Source organism: Bufo gargarizans, chromosome 3 (genome assembly GCF_014858855.1).
Source record: "Bufo gargarizans isolate SCDJY-AF-19 chromosome 3, ASM1485885v1, whole genome shotgun sequence".
Lineage (NCBI taxonomy): Eukaryota > Metazoa > Chordata > Amphibia > Anura > Bufonidae > Bufo > Bufo gargarizans.
Genome location: NC_058082.1, coordinates 413,513,006 through 413,531,036, shown reverse-complemented (window position 1 = coordinate 413,531,036; position 18,031 = coordinate 413,513,006). Strand labels below are relative to the sequence as shown.

Here is an 18,031-nt window from a genome sequence, read left to right as displayed (position 1 = left end):
TCTTAGTTTCCTAGTTTTCCATCACCCTCCCACTAATACTGTGCCCGCTGTGCTCCCTATACTAGTTACACAAAGATAGTTCCCCTTAAATAATTACTGGCACACAGTGTCCTAAAAAATAACTGCGCCCAGGAAACAGTGTCCCTGACACTAATAGTGTAAATATAATGTTCTCCAAAAATAAGTGTGCTAAGCTGATACCGTGCCAGGGTGCCCACCAAAGTAACAGTGCTCCCTAAAACCCCACCAAAAGAAATAATTATCTACCAGACAACACGTAGTAGTAATAGTGCCCCTACAGTAATAATGACCCCACTGTGTCCCAGAAGTAATAATGCTCCCATAGTGTTCATACTAGTATTCAAGTTCCTCATAGTCCCTGAACTGTAATAAAGTCCACCATAATGTCCCCAGTGGTAATAATTCTCTTTATAATGTGCGCCAGTACATAAAAGTGCCCTGTTGTGTGGCAGTATAAAAAAAATATCTCCTCTTAGTGCCCTCTGTAGAGTCAATGTCCCCATAGTACCCTCATAATGTGTGCCAATGCCCTCTACTGTTTGCCCAAAAAACCCTCTTAGTGCCCCAGTTAAGCCAAGGTCCCCATTGTGCCCTATAATTTGTGCCAGTATGAAATACTCCTATATCGTGTGCCTCCCCTTGTTCCCATGGTGCCTGACAATGTGCCAGTAAAAAATGCCCCCATAATGTGCGCCAGTATATCAAATAGGGTCACCAGTAGATGCCCCCATACTGCTCCCCCCTTCTTAGTGCCCCCCATGTCTGCCAATATATAAGATAGAGCCCCAGAAGATGCCCCCATAGTGCTCCTCTCCCCCCTTCTCCATAGTGCCCCCCATGTGTGCCAGTATATAACATAAGGTCCCCATAGTGCTTCTCCCCCTCCATAGTACCCCCCATGTGTTCCATTAACTAACATATGGCCCCCATAGTGCTCCTCCCCCTCCTTAGTGCCCCCCATGTGTGCCAGTATATAAAATAGGGCCCTAATAGTACTCCCCCCTCCATAGTGCCAGCATGTGTGTCAGTATTTAAAATAGGGCCACCCATAGTGCTCCCCCCTCCATAGTGCTCCCTTGTGTGCCAGTATAGAAAATAGGGCCCCAATAGTACTCCCCCCTCTATAGTGCCCCCATGTGTGCCAATATATAAAATAGAGCCCTCCATAGTGCCCCCCATGTGTGCCAATATATAAAATAGGACCCAAATCGTACTCCCCCCCCCCCCCTCCACAGTGCCCCATGTGTGTTAGTATTTAAAATAGGGCCCCCATAGTGCTCCTCCTCCTCCATAGTGCCCATAAGATCTGGCCCCCAGTAGATGCCCCCATGAGTGCCAGATAGGGCCCCTAGTAAAGTGTAAATAAATAAAAATATAAACTCACATACTTACCTCCTTGCCACTTTCAGCGATGCGATGCAGGCCTCTTCTGGCCTGTGTCCCACGCTGTATGGCTCAGGCGGCGTGATGACGTCATCACGCCGCCTGTTCCGTCCTCTGATAGGCTGCAGGCACTAGGCCTGCAACCTATCAGAGGAAGGGGAAGTGAGATGCCTCTCCCCTGCCCCGTCGCAGCATCCATCAGTATCGCTGTCATAAGGACAGCGATACAGATGAATAGAGATGAGCGCTTCCACAATGGAAGCGCTCATGTCCCCCTGCTGCCGGTAGGAAGGGGCCCCCTCCTGCTCTGGGCCCCTGTGCAGCCGCACTGGCTGCACATGCGGTATGTCCGCCCCTGCTGCTATCAGTCAGATGTTACACCACCACTGCTGTCAGTCAGATGTTACGCCACCACTGCTGTCAGTCAGATGTTACGCCACCACTGCTATCAGTCAGATGTTTCACCACCACTGCTGACAGTCACAGATGTTAGGCAAGAACGTTAATTATTTATAGTTGTGCACCTATATAGCAATTATACAATTTCCAGACTGCAAATTAAATTTTTGACTTACAGCAAAGTACATTATATTACATTCTTATATTTTTGACATTACGTATGTACCAAATAGAACAAATTTTTTTTATCTTTATAATGTTTTTAGAAAACAACTACTAGTAGTTTAGTAGTCCATTTTTATTCGTGGATGAAATTGAAACAGTAATAGGTAAGTTTATTCAGAGAAGTGAATGTTAGTGTCTGATGAAGGAGTTATACCAATTATATATCTTTTTTATTCTGTATAGGTCATCCATAATCAGAAAAACTTTTATCCAACCTCAAAAAAGTACGTCATTCTGGTGATTTCATTGAACATCTGTGATCTTTCATTTCATAAAAATCAACATAGTAAACCTGGTCAACATTGGAGGCGTATTGACTAACAGGTATGAGTAAAATGATGCCTTCTAATTGATGTCACTTATGTTTAGTTATTATACAATAGCCTATAAAATAAAATAATTTTTTATTCAAAATTTTTGTTTTATCCTAGGATTGTGTGAATTGTTTAGTCAAGAAAATGCCGTCCTGCATTGTAAATGAATGTTTCAGCAAAACAGGTCGCAAAGGACAAAGTGAAAACATTATCCTTCATCGTTTTCCTCCAGATTTTCAAAGAATTCAAACATGGCTAGAGCAGACTAGACAAAGGTTCAACGATATTAACAGCATGGTTACCAAAATAATGGAGGGTAGGAAAAAGGACAAATTTAGAATCTGCTCTTGTCATTTTACACACGATTGCTACGAAGTGATTAACCACCAAAAATATCTTAAAAAAGATGCTTTACCAACAATTTTTCCAATAATTGAAGATGGTGGAAGCATAATATCGGAATCCTTTAAAAAAAAAAACAGTATAAAAGAAGGAGAGACTGCAAACAAATGTTAGCTTTGAATGAACCTTCAGAATCGAGTACAATAGTGGAAGAGTTAATTAATGAAGAGACACAAGTGTCCAGTAAATTTAAAGATGCTAGTACACAGACCAACTACACTTTCAGTAATTGTGTCATCGCATTCAAGGAGGAGTATGAATGCACTACTGTCTCCAATCCAAACTTTACTAATAGGGTTTTCGGGTTACCAATAACCTCTTCGACTCCACATTCCATAATAAATTCAACAAGAAAATACCATACAGAAGAAGTTGCATCTCCTTTAAGGAAAAGGCGAAATTTGGAAAAAGAATTTTTTCCTAATGAGATCGATCCAGTTACTGAAGACTTAGAAATACTTCTCCAAGAGACACAAGAAAAAACAATAGAAGATGATTTAATGAATTTATCCATTAATGTTACGGAAGAAGAGTTAGACAATTCGAAAAAGGATGAAACTTACATTCCACATGATCAAAGCTTGACATCTAACGATAACGAAACCTTAAATTCATTCAATACATTTTCTAATATCCAAAAACAACAAACACCATTGGTCAACTTTACAGAAGAAAAAGACTTGGTGTTGGAAAATAAACTTCTAGTTTTTGAATCATGCCTGGACAATCTCTTGTATAAGGTAAAATGTCAATTTGATGTTGACTGTCCATTTCTTATTAAAAGTTTTAAAAAGAATATTGAAGGAACCTATATGTCAGTGAATGCAACTTGTGGTATAGGTCACAAATTTAAAGTTTTTGAAAACCAACCAAAAATTAAAAATTATGGCGCGGGCAATTTACTTCTCGCTGCAGCAATCTTGTTTAGTGGACTGAATTTTCATAAGGTAAAAGAACTTTTTAATATATTTGGCCTGTTGAGTTTTTCTGAAAAAAGTTTTTACCGTTACCAAAGTAAGTTTCTTTTCCCTGCAATTGATTTGGCCTGGCAACTAGATAAAAAATCTACCAAAGAAGATATTCTGCATAAAGATTTGTGCATTGCAGGCGACGGGCAGTGTGATAGCCCTGGACATAATGCAAAATATTGCGTGTACACAATGATGGACACCGTCACAATGAAAATATTAGACTTTGAAGTCGTGCAAAGAACTCAATGTTCTTCATCTGTTGCTATGGAGAAGCATGGCTTCGGGATTGTTCTCGATCGAATACTAAATGAAAAATACAACATAAAAATATTTGCATCTGATCGGCATGTCGGAATCAGAAAGAAAATGAGACAGGAATATAGCAATATCAAACACCAGTTTGATGTATGGCATTATGCCAAGTCACTCAAAAAGAAGCTTACTTCTGCAAGCAGATTAAAGTTATGTAAGGAGATAACACCTTGGATTCCAAAAATAATCAGGCATTTTTGGTGGAGCATACAAACTTGCGATGACAACAATGACCTTTTGAAAGAAAAATGGCTATCGCTATTACAACATCTAATTGATCAACACCAGTGGGATGGAGAGTTGTATTCCGAATGTTCACATGGCGAAATTGTTGTTGAAAATGATGATAACATTTTTTGGCTACAAAAAGATAAACCACCTTATCTCCACATTCAAAAGATTGTAAATAGCCGGCAACTAGAGAATGATCTTCAACATCTGGTACACAACTGCCATAACAGGGGCTTTAGAGAATTTCCATAACCTTGCATTAAAGTATCGCACAAAGAGGATACACTTCTCCATTGACGGTATGGAAGCGCGGACTAAATTGGCCGTCTTAACACATAATAACAATGTCGGTAGAACACAGGCAGTTGTAACTGTTGAAAAGAAAAAAACAGAGCCTTTAGGCACACGAAGAACCAACATTGTGTTACCAAAAGGCAATAGCCGTTGGATAGCAAGGAACATCTATGAGAAAATGTCCGTAAAGTATCTGGAGAAATTGTGCAATGATGTTCTCAAAATTGCTAATGGAGAATTGGATTCAGACTGGACTTCAAGAGCTCCTTCACTTCCTCCTAATATTAGTAACATGGAGAGACCCAACAAGGAGGATATAAAAAAACAAAGACTCATTTGGACAAGAGGAATTTTTAAATCCTAATTTCAACGCATCCCAGATTATAAAAGTAAAAAAAATAAGACTACAAGAAGAAGAAATCAAAGTTTTTGAAAATTTCTACCACTGTTTAGTTCAAATGTTATATATGTTTGTTTAAAAATTAAAAAATAATCTTAAGAAATTATAATCAAGTACAAAAATTTTAAAAAGAATTCCATCATCTTCCAATTTCATTATAGATTTCTCTGTGTATTTCGAGGAGAGGAATTTTTTTATATAGTATAATTTGATTATTTAGTATTACTTTTACTATTCAATATAAAGTATTCTTAATAAAATGTGTATAGTGATTATTTGTTAAGTTACCGCTATTGTCTTGCTATTGTCTTAAATTTTGTTTACCAAAAAAATACATCGTTAAATAATTTTTATTTTTCAAAAATATGAAAATAAAATACAATTTACTTTTGACAAATATTATCTGTTGTTTGTTCACACATCTGTTTAATAATATATAATTCAATATTAAAAAACTACAAGATTTAGAATAACAAATGTGTATAAAATTTAAATATTACAAGTTTATTCCGATTTATGACAATGGGGTCATATTGCTAGGATATGCCCCCATTGTCTGTTAGTTTCAGGTACCACCGCTTGTACGGACACCTATATCGAGAAAATGGCCCCGTAAGTGAAGGAGGGCGTACTGCTTATGCACGGACACCCTCCTTCACTTTCCTAGGAGACAACAGACAATAGCCAAGCGCGTTTACTGGCCTACTGCCGTTGGCTACATATAGGTGAATTGGAGCCTGGGTCGCACATGCGGAGTGCGGTCTCATTCACTTAAAGTGGCCATGTTCTTGATATAGGTGTGCGTACCACTGGTGGGACCCTAACATAACAGACAATCGGAGCATATTCTAGTAATATACCCCCATTATCTCTAACACCAATAACAACGATTTTTTTTTTTTATTTGTCATGCATGCCACAGCAAAAACAAAATAACACTCTTATAAAACATTCTATGAGTAAGGTTTACTGTTTCTAAACAGAAAAAGTATAAAAGCCGTCACAATTGACTTTGAAAAATCACATTTCTATCTATAAAAATGTATTTATTCCAAAGCTAAATACTCTGCAGGGTAATTAGAACTTTCTTTGAAACCCAAGTAGTGGTCCTCTGGATCTGGAAAGGTATTTCGGATAAGATAGACTGCACAAGAGGGTATAGGTTTGCGGTTTCCAACACCAAGGTATCCATGTACCCAAGTTGTGAAAAAACGATATGCCGTCTTACGCCGTATCCTATTAAAAAATTAGCAAAAAATTATTATTAGTAATATTTAATAGCAGACCTTGATGTGAACATAATCTTACAACTTTACAAATCACTAGTCAGACCACACATGGAGTACTGTGTACAGTTCTGGGCTCCTGTGACCAAGGCAGACATAGCAGAGCTGGAGAGGGTCCAGAGGAGGGCAACTAAAGTAATAATGGGAATAGGGAATCTGCAGTGCCCTGAAAGCAGGGATAGTGCGTCCTATAGGCTGACTAGGCAGCCGCGTAGAGTGCCCCTTGGGAGCTTTGGCCACCCCTCATGCTGCAGCCGCCCAAGCGCTCTATATAGAGCCTTCGGCGGCTGCTGCACTGCCCCGTCTGGCGCGTCCATGAGTGCGCCCCGCCCCGGCACAGCATGAAGAAAGTGACTGACAGGAGGAAAGCGCTCGGCGCTCCCTCCTGTCAGTCCCTCATTGTAGCGTGGCCAAGCCCTTTATGGTGCAAGGGTACAGGGAGGATCTGTCTCCTGTACCCTGCCGGACCAACATCAAGTGTGCACACAGTATGCACTTCCTGTCAGTCTGCCCGGGTACAGGAAACTAAAGCTCCAGTACCCGTGGAGCATACAGTGCTCGGGCACGCTACAATTGAGGTAGCGGGGGGGGGGGGGGAGAGAATGACAAGGGGAGGGGGACAATGACAAGGTCGACAAGAATGACAGGGGTGATAAAGAGAATGACGGGGGAGGGACGAATGACACAAGATGGATAGAAAATAAGAAGGGGAGTAAAAAGAATAACAAGGATGGGGGGTGGGAGAGTGACACAAAAGGTAAAGAGAATAACAAAGTTGGGTGAAGTGAATTAAAAGGGGGGGAAATGACAAGAGGGGGATAAAGAGAACTGGCGTTAGTTAAAGGACTCCTGCAGCTTATTTAAACTGATGATCTATCCTCTGGATAGATCATCAGCATCTGATCGGCAGGGGTCTGACACCAGGGAACCCCGCCAATCAACTGTTTGATAGGGCAGCCGCAATGGCAGTAGTGCCGAGGCCCTCTCGCTGTTTACCACCGGGGCAGTGACGTCACAACTAGTATCACTGGCCTTGGCGGAGTAAAGCTCGGTTCACTAGAAATGAAGCTTTGCTCCACACAGGCCAGTGATACAAGTCATGACGTCACTGGGCCTGCGGTAAACAGAGAGAAGGCTGTGGTGCTACTGCCAGCGCCGCTGCCTTTTCAAACAGCTGATCTGCGGGGGTCAATACAGATTGCTTTCAGAGGTTCAGTTCCAAACTTGCTCAACGAAAAAACAGTCTTATTTTTTTTTGGAGGGGGGGGGGGAATGGAGGGATCACGGAATGGGGCTTAGATTCCCTTGCGGCTTCGAAACTCTGTGTCCATGCCCTGTGGCCCGGAGTTTTTATTCACATGGCACTGGCGTCCGAGAGATAAAAAATGCAAACTATTTACAACTAGAATAATTCTATTAGATGAACAAATTACCGGTTGAGATCTCTATCCGCAGGTGGTGTCCGAACTTGTCCAAGGGCACGTAAATTTATATTCAAAAGCTCTTCTCGTTGGCAGTATAAATTAAAATACTCATGAAGTGTTATACATGAACAGTCCAAAATGAACGGTTCAGCATTTTGGATTTCTTGGCAACAGATGGACTCAACATAAGTTGGCATTATATGACATTTTGAACATGTACACCAATTGGTGTTTCCAACTCGGGTATCCTCCGGCTCTTCATCAAACTCTATAAATTGTTCGTTTCCTCTTCTAGTTGGATTGTGAGGGAAGCATTCCATGTTTGAATGTTGAGTGTATTTTAGTCGTAATTCCGAAAGAAGTGCAGTAATCTGTTAAATAATAATATAAATATATCATTGTTATTAATTATAAAGTTTACTTAAGTTTAGATGGCAGTTTAAAATGCTGTCTTTTCAGGGATATAAGACGAGTTTCTAACACCAGAAATCATTGTTTAAAGTCGGGGATTGTCTTATACGCCGGGTATTAGGCAGCACAGGGGAGAAGGAAGCAGTACCTCCCTCCCCCCTGTGCTGCCCGTTGACACCAATGATGAGAGAGGGGCGGAGGAGGGACATGTGTTTTTTTTTTTTTTTTTTTGCAAAAAAAATAATTTACTAGAAATACAAATTACCAGGACCGGTACCTATGTGCCCAAGGGGCTGTTGGCGTTTTGTGCCCAGCCGCGCACCGAATACTGGATCCCAGCGCCGCACCTCTCTTAATTTATTCACTGCAGTTCCGTTTTTTATCTTTTGAAGCCGCTCGTAATCTCGCACATGCGCAGTTAGTTGGATCACTCGCTCATTCTTGCTGTGAGGTCAGAGGGAATAGAGGAGACCGCGCCAACTAACTGCGCATGCGCTACAATACGAGCAGCTTTAGAAGAAAAAAAAAAAAAAAGTGCAGTGAATAAATTAACATAGTGGCAGCGCTGGGATCCAAGATTCGGAGCGCGGCTGGGCACAAAACGGCGGAGGAAACGCCCCTTGGAACAACGGTACTGGAAATTTGCATATATATAAAATTGCTTTTTGGAAATAAATACTGTAAACCACAGGTGGGGTTAACAAAAGTACAGTATGTTTTTTATTACAACAATGAGATTCCGGGTAACTCTTTTTTAACCAAGTGTAATTGCTGGGCTCCGATCTGTTACCATGGCAGCCAGGATGCTACTGAAGCCTACACTGGAGAAGATTGTTTTTGAGACAGGGAGGGCTGGGCATTTCAATTAAAATTACCATATTTAATTCAAATTGGGTGATTAAATTTTTTTATTTAGTGCGCGTTGGAAGAGTGGTAGTCTTATACGGCGAGTATAGCCCAAACCATATATTTCAAATCGAAAAGTTGTGGGTTGTCTTATGCGCCCAGTCGTGTTATACGCTGGAAAATACAGTAATGAATATAATATCAGAAACATTGATATAAACTACCAATGTTTATAATATTTTATACGGAATATGTCACCCCCTTTCAGCATGTTAAGCAGTCACCAATGCGGTGTATATTAAACAACGTTCTTTTCTGCTGTGCTCTTATTTTTTCATGTCATGAAGTAATTTTGATAAAACAGTGCATTTAATGCTATGCTAATCAACCTGTAAGGTGTCCAGAGGGTAGTTACCTTTCTTCTATGGAGACCAGTAACGCACCCGTCAGTTCCCAACCCACCTCTTCTCAAGGAAGATCCTCCTATAGCCAAGTTGAACGACTGAACACAGCAGATGGGCGTTACTTGTTCCAGAGAAGAAAGGTAACGGCCCTCTGTGCACCTTGCAGGTTGATTTGCACAGCACTAAAATCGCTGCTTTATAAAAATTACATCATGTCATGAAAAAATAAGACCACAAAAGGAAAAAAGGTTGTTTATTGTACACTGCAACGGTGACAGCTTAATATGCTAAAACATGGTGACATCATATCTGAGTCTTCAATTATAAATAATTAAGTTATCAAAATGTTTATACTTTATATACCTCTGTGTTTCCCTTTGCTTTACCAACATTGTTAGTGGTATTCACACTGTCTCTTGAATTTAATGTGGAGGACTCTTCTGATTTTATAATTATAGCCACCTCGCTTGATTCTTCGATTATTTGATCTAATAGTTGTCCTTCTCCTTCAAATAGACTCTGTTTTAAAAAGTATAAAATATATTTGTAAAAAATATCATGTTCATAAGGTTAAATAATTTAAAATAAATTTATCTCATAATTCACAAATATAGTTTTCAATTTATTAGAATAATTTAGATTAAATTAGTTATTTGAAAGTGAAATTGTCATCCGATTTAAACATAATAAAGGGGTTTTCTCATTTCAGACAATGGGTGCATAGCGCTAGGATATGTCCCTATTGTCTTATTGGTGCAACCAGCACATATATTGAAAATGGAGCAGGGAGAGTTCTGGCTAGGGGGACCACATATTTCATGTGGTCCTTCAACCACCCATCACTTCTCCCAGACTCCCCCATAGAGGTGAATGGGAGCATGGGCCCGGCATGCGCATTGCGCTCCCATTCACTGCTATAGAGGCCACTGATATGGCGGAGCCAGCTCGGCTATTGTCAGCGGCACCATAGAAATGAATGGATGGCGGTCGCACATGGGCGGTACACCCTCCTTCACTTCTTGGGCCCCGTTCTCAATATAATTGCTGGTCCTGGCGGTGGGACCCGCAATGATCAGAGAATGGGGGGCATATCTTTGCGATATGCCCCCAATGTCAGTAATTACAATGTTACCTTAATCTTCCACCATTGCCAGATACAATAAACTACCTTCTTTCCTGCTGTGATATTATTTTTTTTATGTCACGGTGTAATTTTATTATAAAATTTCCTTTTTTTAGTTATCCAAACTGTAACGGACCGTTTCAGCAGACAAGGGGTTAAAATCCGTTTAGGCGATATGCCCCTTTCTGCGAGACAGGCCCAGCTACTGCATAACACCAAACTCCGAACTGGATACAAATTAGCGCTCCAAAATGGAACCTTGCTAATAGATGCCGGCAGACGAACAGGAAAAGCATACAATTCGCTTACACTCATGGCAAACAGTCTCTAACAGCATATAGGGAATCCCCCCAATAACGAGACAAGGCTCCGTCTTGAGGGTCAAGCAGTCGTCTGATGTGCTGGCACACCCATCCTGGTTTTTATTACAGTTGTTGCAAATACAGGTCCGCCCACAGTGTTTTGAAATACAACCAATCAGTAATTTACAACACATACAATGTAAATACAGCAACCAAACGTTCACGTTCCCAGAGGAGCAGAAGGCAGACTGCAACACAGGACAGATACAACACATCCCCACAATGCATCATGGTTTCCTCCTCTCTGTCCCAGAGACAACACAGGGCAATCCAATTATCTCTCAGGACAAAGGGGAGATCGCCAATACACATGCGGAGACAACAGGACAGACATCACCATTTAAACACACAATGGGACAATAGAACCACACCCAGCATATTCCTCCAAAGCTGACAAGTTACACTTATTATAAATTATTACAACTTTGCGAGGTTACATTGTACATACATAAAACTTACATCAATTTAAACAGTATAACTTGGTGAACAAACCTATCCAAAATTACCTGCAATAGGTTCAGGTGTTTAAAAGTTAGAATGGGCCATAATCCTGAGGCAAGAGGCTTTTAAACAGCACCCTCCAAAACACAGTGGCGAGGTTGGTTTCGCGACACAAATGAACCTCCAAAGTGCCCGGAGGAGTGTTACCTTTCCTCTCTGCATCCAAATTATGGCCCCTGCAGTGCCCAGCACACATTAATTTCGAGCCAAAGCACGCGCCCACTTCTTAAAATATCCGGGAACATCACGGTTGAACGGCTGGGCACTGCAGGGGGGGAGTTATTGGGCTGCAAAGGTGGACGAAAACGCCAGTCTTACCTCCTTCGAGATTCCTTTGCATAACTCTAAATTCGACAACGTGACATAATAAAAAATTATCACAGCATGAACTACTGCACGAAAAAAGTTATTTTATTGTACCTTTCAATATAAAAATTCCTGTTGACAGATTACCATTGTAAAAAAAAAAACAACATATATTATTTGGAGTATACTTTTAACCACCTCCGGACCGCCTAACGCACATGTGCGTTCCGGAGGTGGCAGCGCTGCGCACAGTCACGCATATACGCGTCATCTCGCGAGACGCGAGATGACGCGACTATGCGCGCGCGCATGCGCAGTTCGCGCCGGCATTTCGCACAGAAGTATTTCGTCAGCAACCTGCCAGCCAATGATCGTGGCTGGCAGGTTGCTGATTTTTAAAAAATCCAATCAAAGTGCCAGATAGCAGATCATATTTGTAAATATGATCTGTTATATGGCTGCCTGCTCCTCTGCTGGTTCTTTTCGTCGGTTGGATCCAGCAGAGGAGCAGGCTTCACAGTGAGTACACCAAACACTACACTATAGCCCCTGATCACCCCCCTGAACCCCAATTAACCCTTTGATCACCTCTTTGATCACCCCCTGTCAATCACAAGTGAAAAGAAAAAAGTGATCAGTGCAAACTGTCACTTTTTTTTTTCACTGTTATTGACCGTTAGGTTTTAGGTATAGTTTAGGTCCCTTGGTTAGGTAGTTAGCGATCAGTTAGCGCCCAGCCCACCGCACCGCAGTCCGTTATTCGCTGATTAGCGTATCGCTAATCAGCATTTGTACTTTTATAGTATCTGAAAGTGATCAAAACTGATCACGGTCAGATCTATAATAGTACTAGTGTCACTTTAGCTCGCCCTCCACCCAAAACGCAGTGTTTGCCCGATCAGGCCTGATCGGTCGCCCACACGTGCGTTCGCCCACACCCGCCCCACCGCAGTGACAAAAAAAAAATTTTTTTTGATCACTGCACATTCACTTTACACGCACTGCGGCGATAAAAAAATCAGTTTTGATATTTTTTATCAACCGCAGCGGCCTCCGGTACTTCGCTAGGCTCCCCTTTGTAAGACAGGCTTGCTTTTTTTTTCTTGGGTAGTCTCAGGGAATACCCCTAAATTTAGTTGCCCACATGTCAAACAGGGGGTATTCTTCTGAAGAGGCCTACAGGCTTCTGACCCAGTCGGATGAGGAGTGGGAACCCTCATCTGATGAATCCAGCGGGTCAGAATACGAACCTGTAGAAAGCAGTGGCTCTCTGACCCAAAGTTCGGACGAGGAGGCTGAGGTCCCTGATAGCACCAGGCGTACCCGGCCCCGTGTCGCTAGACCGCAGGTTGCGCAGGATCCGCTTCAAGAGCAGCAGAGTGGGGCTGGTGCTGTCGGATTACGTGGTGAGGCATACACCAGCAGCCCAGCCCTCCCTGGACCTAGTACCAGCACTGCCGTACAACCTGGTGAAGTAGCGAGCACCAGAAGGGCAGTTGAAGCTGGTACGGTGGCACGTGCAGTAGTGACCCCGTCGCAGCCACCGCAAAGACGTGCCCGTAGAGCCCCTAGAATCCCAGAGGTGCTGGCAAACCCTGATTGGCAGTCCCCAACTTCAGCCGCACCTGTAGTTTTCCCTTTCACTGCCCAGTCTGGAGTTCGGGTTGAGACGGCTCAGATCGGTTCGGCCCTGGGATTTTTTGAGCTGTTCTTGACTGCGGAGCTTTTAGACATAGTTGTGGCCGAAACAAACAGGTATGCCACACAATTTATCACCGCTAACCCGGGAAGCTTTTATGCCCAGCCTTTCCGGTGGAAACCAGTCCAAGTTTCCGAACTTAAAACTTTTCTGGGCCTCCTCCTCAACATGGGCCTGACAAAAAAACATGAATTGCGGTCATATTGGTCCACGAACCCGATTCATCACATGCCCATGTTCTCTGCTGCCATGTCCAGGGCACGTTTTGAGGCCATCCTGCGGTTCCTGCACTTTAGTGACAACACCGCCTCCCGTCCCAGGGGCCACCCTGCTTTTGACCGGCTCCACAAAATTCGGCCCCTCATAGACCATTTCAACCAGAAATTTGCAGATATTTATACCCCAGAGCAAAACATCTGCATAGACGAGTCCCTGATACATTTTACCGGGCGCCTTGGCTTCAAGCAATACATCCCAAGCAAGCGCGCCCGGTATGGGGTCAAATTGTATAAGCTCTGTGAAAGGGCCACAGGCTATACCCACAAATTTCGGGTCTATGAGGGAAAAGATCAGACCCTGGAGCCGGTCGGTTGCCCTGACTACCTGGGGAGCAGTGGGAAGACAGTTTGGGACTTGGTGTCACCCTTATTCGGCAAGGGGTACCATCTTTATGTGGACAATTTTTACACAAGTGTGGCCCTCTTTAGGCATTTGTTTCTAGAACGGATTGGCGCCTGTGGTACCGCGCGAACTAGTCGCGCGGGCTTCCCCCAACGGCTCGTTACCACCCGTCTTGCAAGGGGGCAGAGGGCCGCACTGTGTAACGAAGAACTGCTTGCGGTGAAATGGAGAGACAAGCGTGACGTTTACATGCTCTCCTCCATTCACGCAGACACGACAATACAAATTGAGCGAGCAACCCGTGTCATTGAAAAGCCCCTCTCAGTCCACGACTATAACCTCCACATGGGAGGGGTCGACTTCAATGACCAGATGTTGTCTCCGTATTTAGTTTCCCGACGCACCAGACGCTGGTATAAGAAGGTGTCTGTATATTTAATTCAATTGGCTCTGTACAATAGTTTTGTTCTCTACAGTAAGGCTGGGAGAACTGGATCCTTCCTCAAATTTCAGGAAGAGATCATTGAGAACCTCCTGTATCCAGGAGGTTCCGTGGCCCCAACCACCAGTGTAGTTAGCCGTCTACACGAGCGACATTTCCCCAATGTCGTTCCTGGTACCTCAACCCAACCGTCACCCCGAAAAAGATGTTGTGTCTGTAGCAGGAGTGGAATAAGGCGTGACACCCGCTATTTCTGTCCTGACTGTCCGGACCACCCTGCCCTATGCTTTGGAGAGTGTTTCCGGAAGTACCACTCACAGGTACACTATTAGCATAGGGATCATCTCACCAGGACAGGCACACAGGGCTATTAGGGCCCATTCACTCACTGCTGCTGCAAACGTCTCCTTTCACATGGGACAAAGTGCATAACGCACTTCGCCACATCTTTGGGCGATTTGCGCTTTGCACATTGACCCATGGGGAAGGAGAGGTTTGTTCTATAAAGGTAAAAAAACAAAAAAAAAACAGGTAAGCAAACAGGTTAATGTTTAGTTCCAAAAGTTAAAGTTACATGTTCTGTTCCAAAGTTAATAAAATTATTGCGTTGTGGCCTGTTTTTTTCTTTTTTTTTTTTTTTGTCTTTTTACCTTCCAGGTGGACCAACCGATCTACTAGCTGCAGCACCGATGTGCATTCTGACAGAAGCATTGCGCTGCTGTCAGATTACACGCAAGTCGGTGTATACGGCGCTGCAAGACGGGATTTTCTCCTCTGCAGTGACAGATACGTTTGCCGAGGCATACGAGCTGAGGAGGAGGCGGCGTTCCTATGCTTTGGCAAGCGCTTTGTATGTATATATATATAAAAAAAAAAAATCCCGGCAATGATTTATTCATCCACATCGATTGATGCGAATGGAGAAATCTGGTTTGCCAGGGCATACGAGCTAAGTGGGTATGGATGTAGGGCGGAGCTCCTATGTCCTGGCAGACGCCTTTCCCCTCCATTTTTTTTTTTTTGGCAGAGATTTTTTCATCCACATTGATCGATGCGAATGAAGAAATCTGTGCCGTTCATTTTTTTCTTTCAGCCCAGAGGCTGAACGGAAAAAAAAATCTCATTACCTGTATGCTCAATATAAGGAGAATAGCAGAAACTCCTAATGCTGGCCATACATGTAATGATTGCGGAGACCCTCAAATGCCAGGGCAGTACAAACACCCCACAACTGACCCCATTTTGGAAAGAAGACACCCCAAGGTATTCGCTGAGGGGCATATTGAGTCCATGAAAGATTGAAATTTTTGTCCTAAGTTAGCGGAAAGTGAGACTTTGTGAGAAAAAACAAAAAAAAATCAATTTCCGCTAACTTATGCAAAAAAAAAAAAATTCTTTGAACTTGCCAGGCCCCTCATTGGATACCTTGGGGTGTCTTCTTTCCAAAGTGGGGTCACATGTGGGGTATTTATACTGCCCTGGCTTTTTAGGGGCCCTAAAGCGTGAGAAGAAGTCTGGGATCCAAATGTCTAAAAATGCCCTCCTAAAAGGAATTTGGGCCCCTTTGCGCATCTAGGCTGCAAAAAAGTGTGACACATCTGGTATCGCTGTACTCAGAAGAAGTTGGGGAATGTGTTTTGGGGTGTCATTTTACATATACCCATGCTGGGTGAGATAAATATCTTGGTCAAATGCCAACTTTGTATAAAAAAATGGGAAAAGTTGTCTTTTGCCAACATATTTCTCTCACCCAGCATGGGTATATGTAAAATGACACCCCAAAACACATTCCCCAACTTCTCCTGAGTACGGCGATACCAGATGTGTCACACTTTTTTGATGCCAAGGTGGGCAAAGGGGCGCATATTCCAAAGTGCACCTTTCGGATTTCACCGGTCATTTTTTACAGATTTTGATTGCAAAGTACTTCTCACACATATGGGCCCCTAAATTGCCAGGGTAGTATAACTACGCCACAAGTGACCCCATTTTGGAAAGAAGACACCCCAAGGTATTCCGTGAGGGGCATGGCGAGTTCCTAGAATTTTTTATTTTTTGTCGCAAGTTAGTGGAATATGAGACTTTGTAAGGAAAAAAGAGAAAAAAAAAAAATCATCATTTTCTGCTAACTTGTGACAAAAAATAAAAAATTCTAGGAACTCGCAGTGCCCCTCACGGAATACCTTAGGGTGTCTTCTTTCCAAAATGGGGTCACTTGTGGCGTAGTTATACTGCCCTGGCAATTTAGGGGCCCAAATGTGTGAGAAGTACCTTGCAATCAAAATGTGTAAAAAATGCCCTGCAAAATCCGAAAGGTGCACTTTGGAATATGTGCCCCTTTGCCCACCTTGGCAGCAAAAAAGTGTGACACATCTGGTATCGCCGTTCTCAGGAGAAGTTGGGGAATGTGTTTTGGGGTGTCATTTTACATATACCCATGCTGGGTGAGAGAAATATCTTGGTCAAATGCCAACTTTGTATAAAAAAATGGGAAAAGTTGTCGTTTGCCAAGATATTTCTCTCACCCAGCATGGGTATATGTAAAATGACACCCCAAAACACATTCCCCAACTTCTCCTGAGTACGGCGATACCACATGTGTGACACTTTTTTGCTGCCAAGGTGGGCAAAGGGGCGCATATTCCAAAGTGCACCTTTCGGATTTCACCGGTCATTTCTTACACATTTTGATTGCAAAGTTCTTCTCACACATTTGGGCCCCTAAATTGCCAGGGCAGTATAACTACCCCACAAGTGACCCCATTTTGGAAAGAAGACACCCCAAGGTATTCTGTGAGGGGCATGGTGAGTTCCTAGAATTTTTTATTTTTTGTCGCAAGTTAGTGGAATATGAGACTTTGTAAGAAAAATAAATAAATAAAAATCATCATAATTTTCCGCTAACTTGTGACAAAAAATAAAAAGTTCTATGAACTCACTATGCCCATCAGCGAATACCTTAGGGTGTCTACTTTCCGAAATGGGGTCATTTGTGGGGTAGTTATACTGTTTGGGCATTGTAGAACCTCAGGAAACATGACAGGTGCTCAGAAAATCAGAGCCGTTTCAAAAAGCGGAAATTCACATTTTTGTACCATAGTTTGTAAATGCTATAACTTTTACCCAAACCATTTTTTTTTTGCCCAAACATTTTTTTTTTATCAAAGACATGTAGAACTATAAATTTAGCGAAAAATTTATATATGGATGTCGTTTTTTTTGCAAAATTTCACAGCTGAAAGTGAAAAATGTCATTTTTTTGCAAAAAAATCGTTACATTTTGATTAATAACAAAAAAAGTAAAAATGTCAGCAGCAATAAAATACCACCAAATGAAAGCTCCATTAGTGAGAAGAAAAGGAGGTAAAATTCATTTGGGTGGTAAGTTGCATGACCGAGCGATAAACGGTGAAAGGAGTGTAGTGCCGAAGTGTAAAAAGTGGCCTGGTCATGAAGGGGGTTTCACCTAGCGGGGCTGAAGTGGTTAAATTACCTCAAGGTTGACAATTTCATCATCCACATAACAAGCCTCCAATTGATATGGATAATCCAGATAGATAGTACAAGTATTTGAAGAATTTAGTATATCCAACTCCATTGAATTAGTTACCTATAATATAAATAATTAGTTACATATCTAAGTATTTATATTTT

The 18,031-nt window shown here is 42.3% G+C and overlaps 2 protein-coding genes across 2 annotated transcripts in view; one reads left to right on the top strand and one right to left on the bottom strand.

Moving 5' to 3' along the window:
* Nucleotides 1–2,112: 2,112 nt before the first annotated feature.
* LOC122932797 lies at nt 2,113–5,127 on the top strand. The gene is made up of 2 exons (XM_044287414.1): nt 2,113–2,352; nt 2,460–5,127. The coding sequence occupies exon 2, from the start codon at nt 2,852–2,854 to the stop codon at nt 4,508–4,510; it is 1,659 nt and encodes a 552-aa protein (XP_044143349.1). The 5' UTR covers nt 2,113–2,352; nt 2,460–2,851; the 3' UTR covers nt 4,511–5,127.
* A 179-nt stretch (nt 5,128–5,306) lies between these two features.
* LOC122932831 (P2X purinoceptor 7-like) overlaps nt 5,307–18,031 on the bottom strand; it is a 36,083-nt gene continuing 23,358 nt past the window's right edge. The window contains exons 3-6 of the mRNA XM_044287464.1: nt 17,871–17,987; nt 9,687–9,842; nt 7,672–8,033; nt 5,307–6,188 (exon numbers count right to left, since the gene is read on the bottom strand). Of these exons, the coding sequence (XP_044143399.1) occupies nt 5,999–6,188; nt 7,672–8,033; nt 9,687–9,842; nt 17,871–17,987 (825 nt within the window). The 3' untranslated portion in view covers nt 5,307–5,998. The remainder of the gene's footprint in view (nt 6,189–7,671; nt 8,034–9,686; nt 9,843–17,870; nt 17,988–18,031) is intronic.

Excerpts from the sequence above, each read along its gene's own strand:
- LOC122932797 (XM_044287414.1), top strand. The coding sequence starts at position 2,852 with ATGTTAGCTTTGAATGAACCTTCAGAATCGAGTACAATAGTGGAAGAG.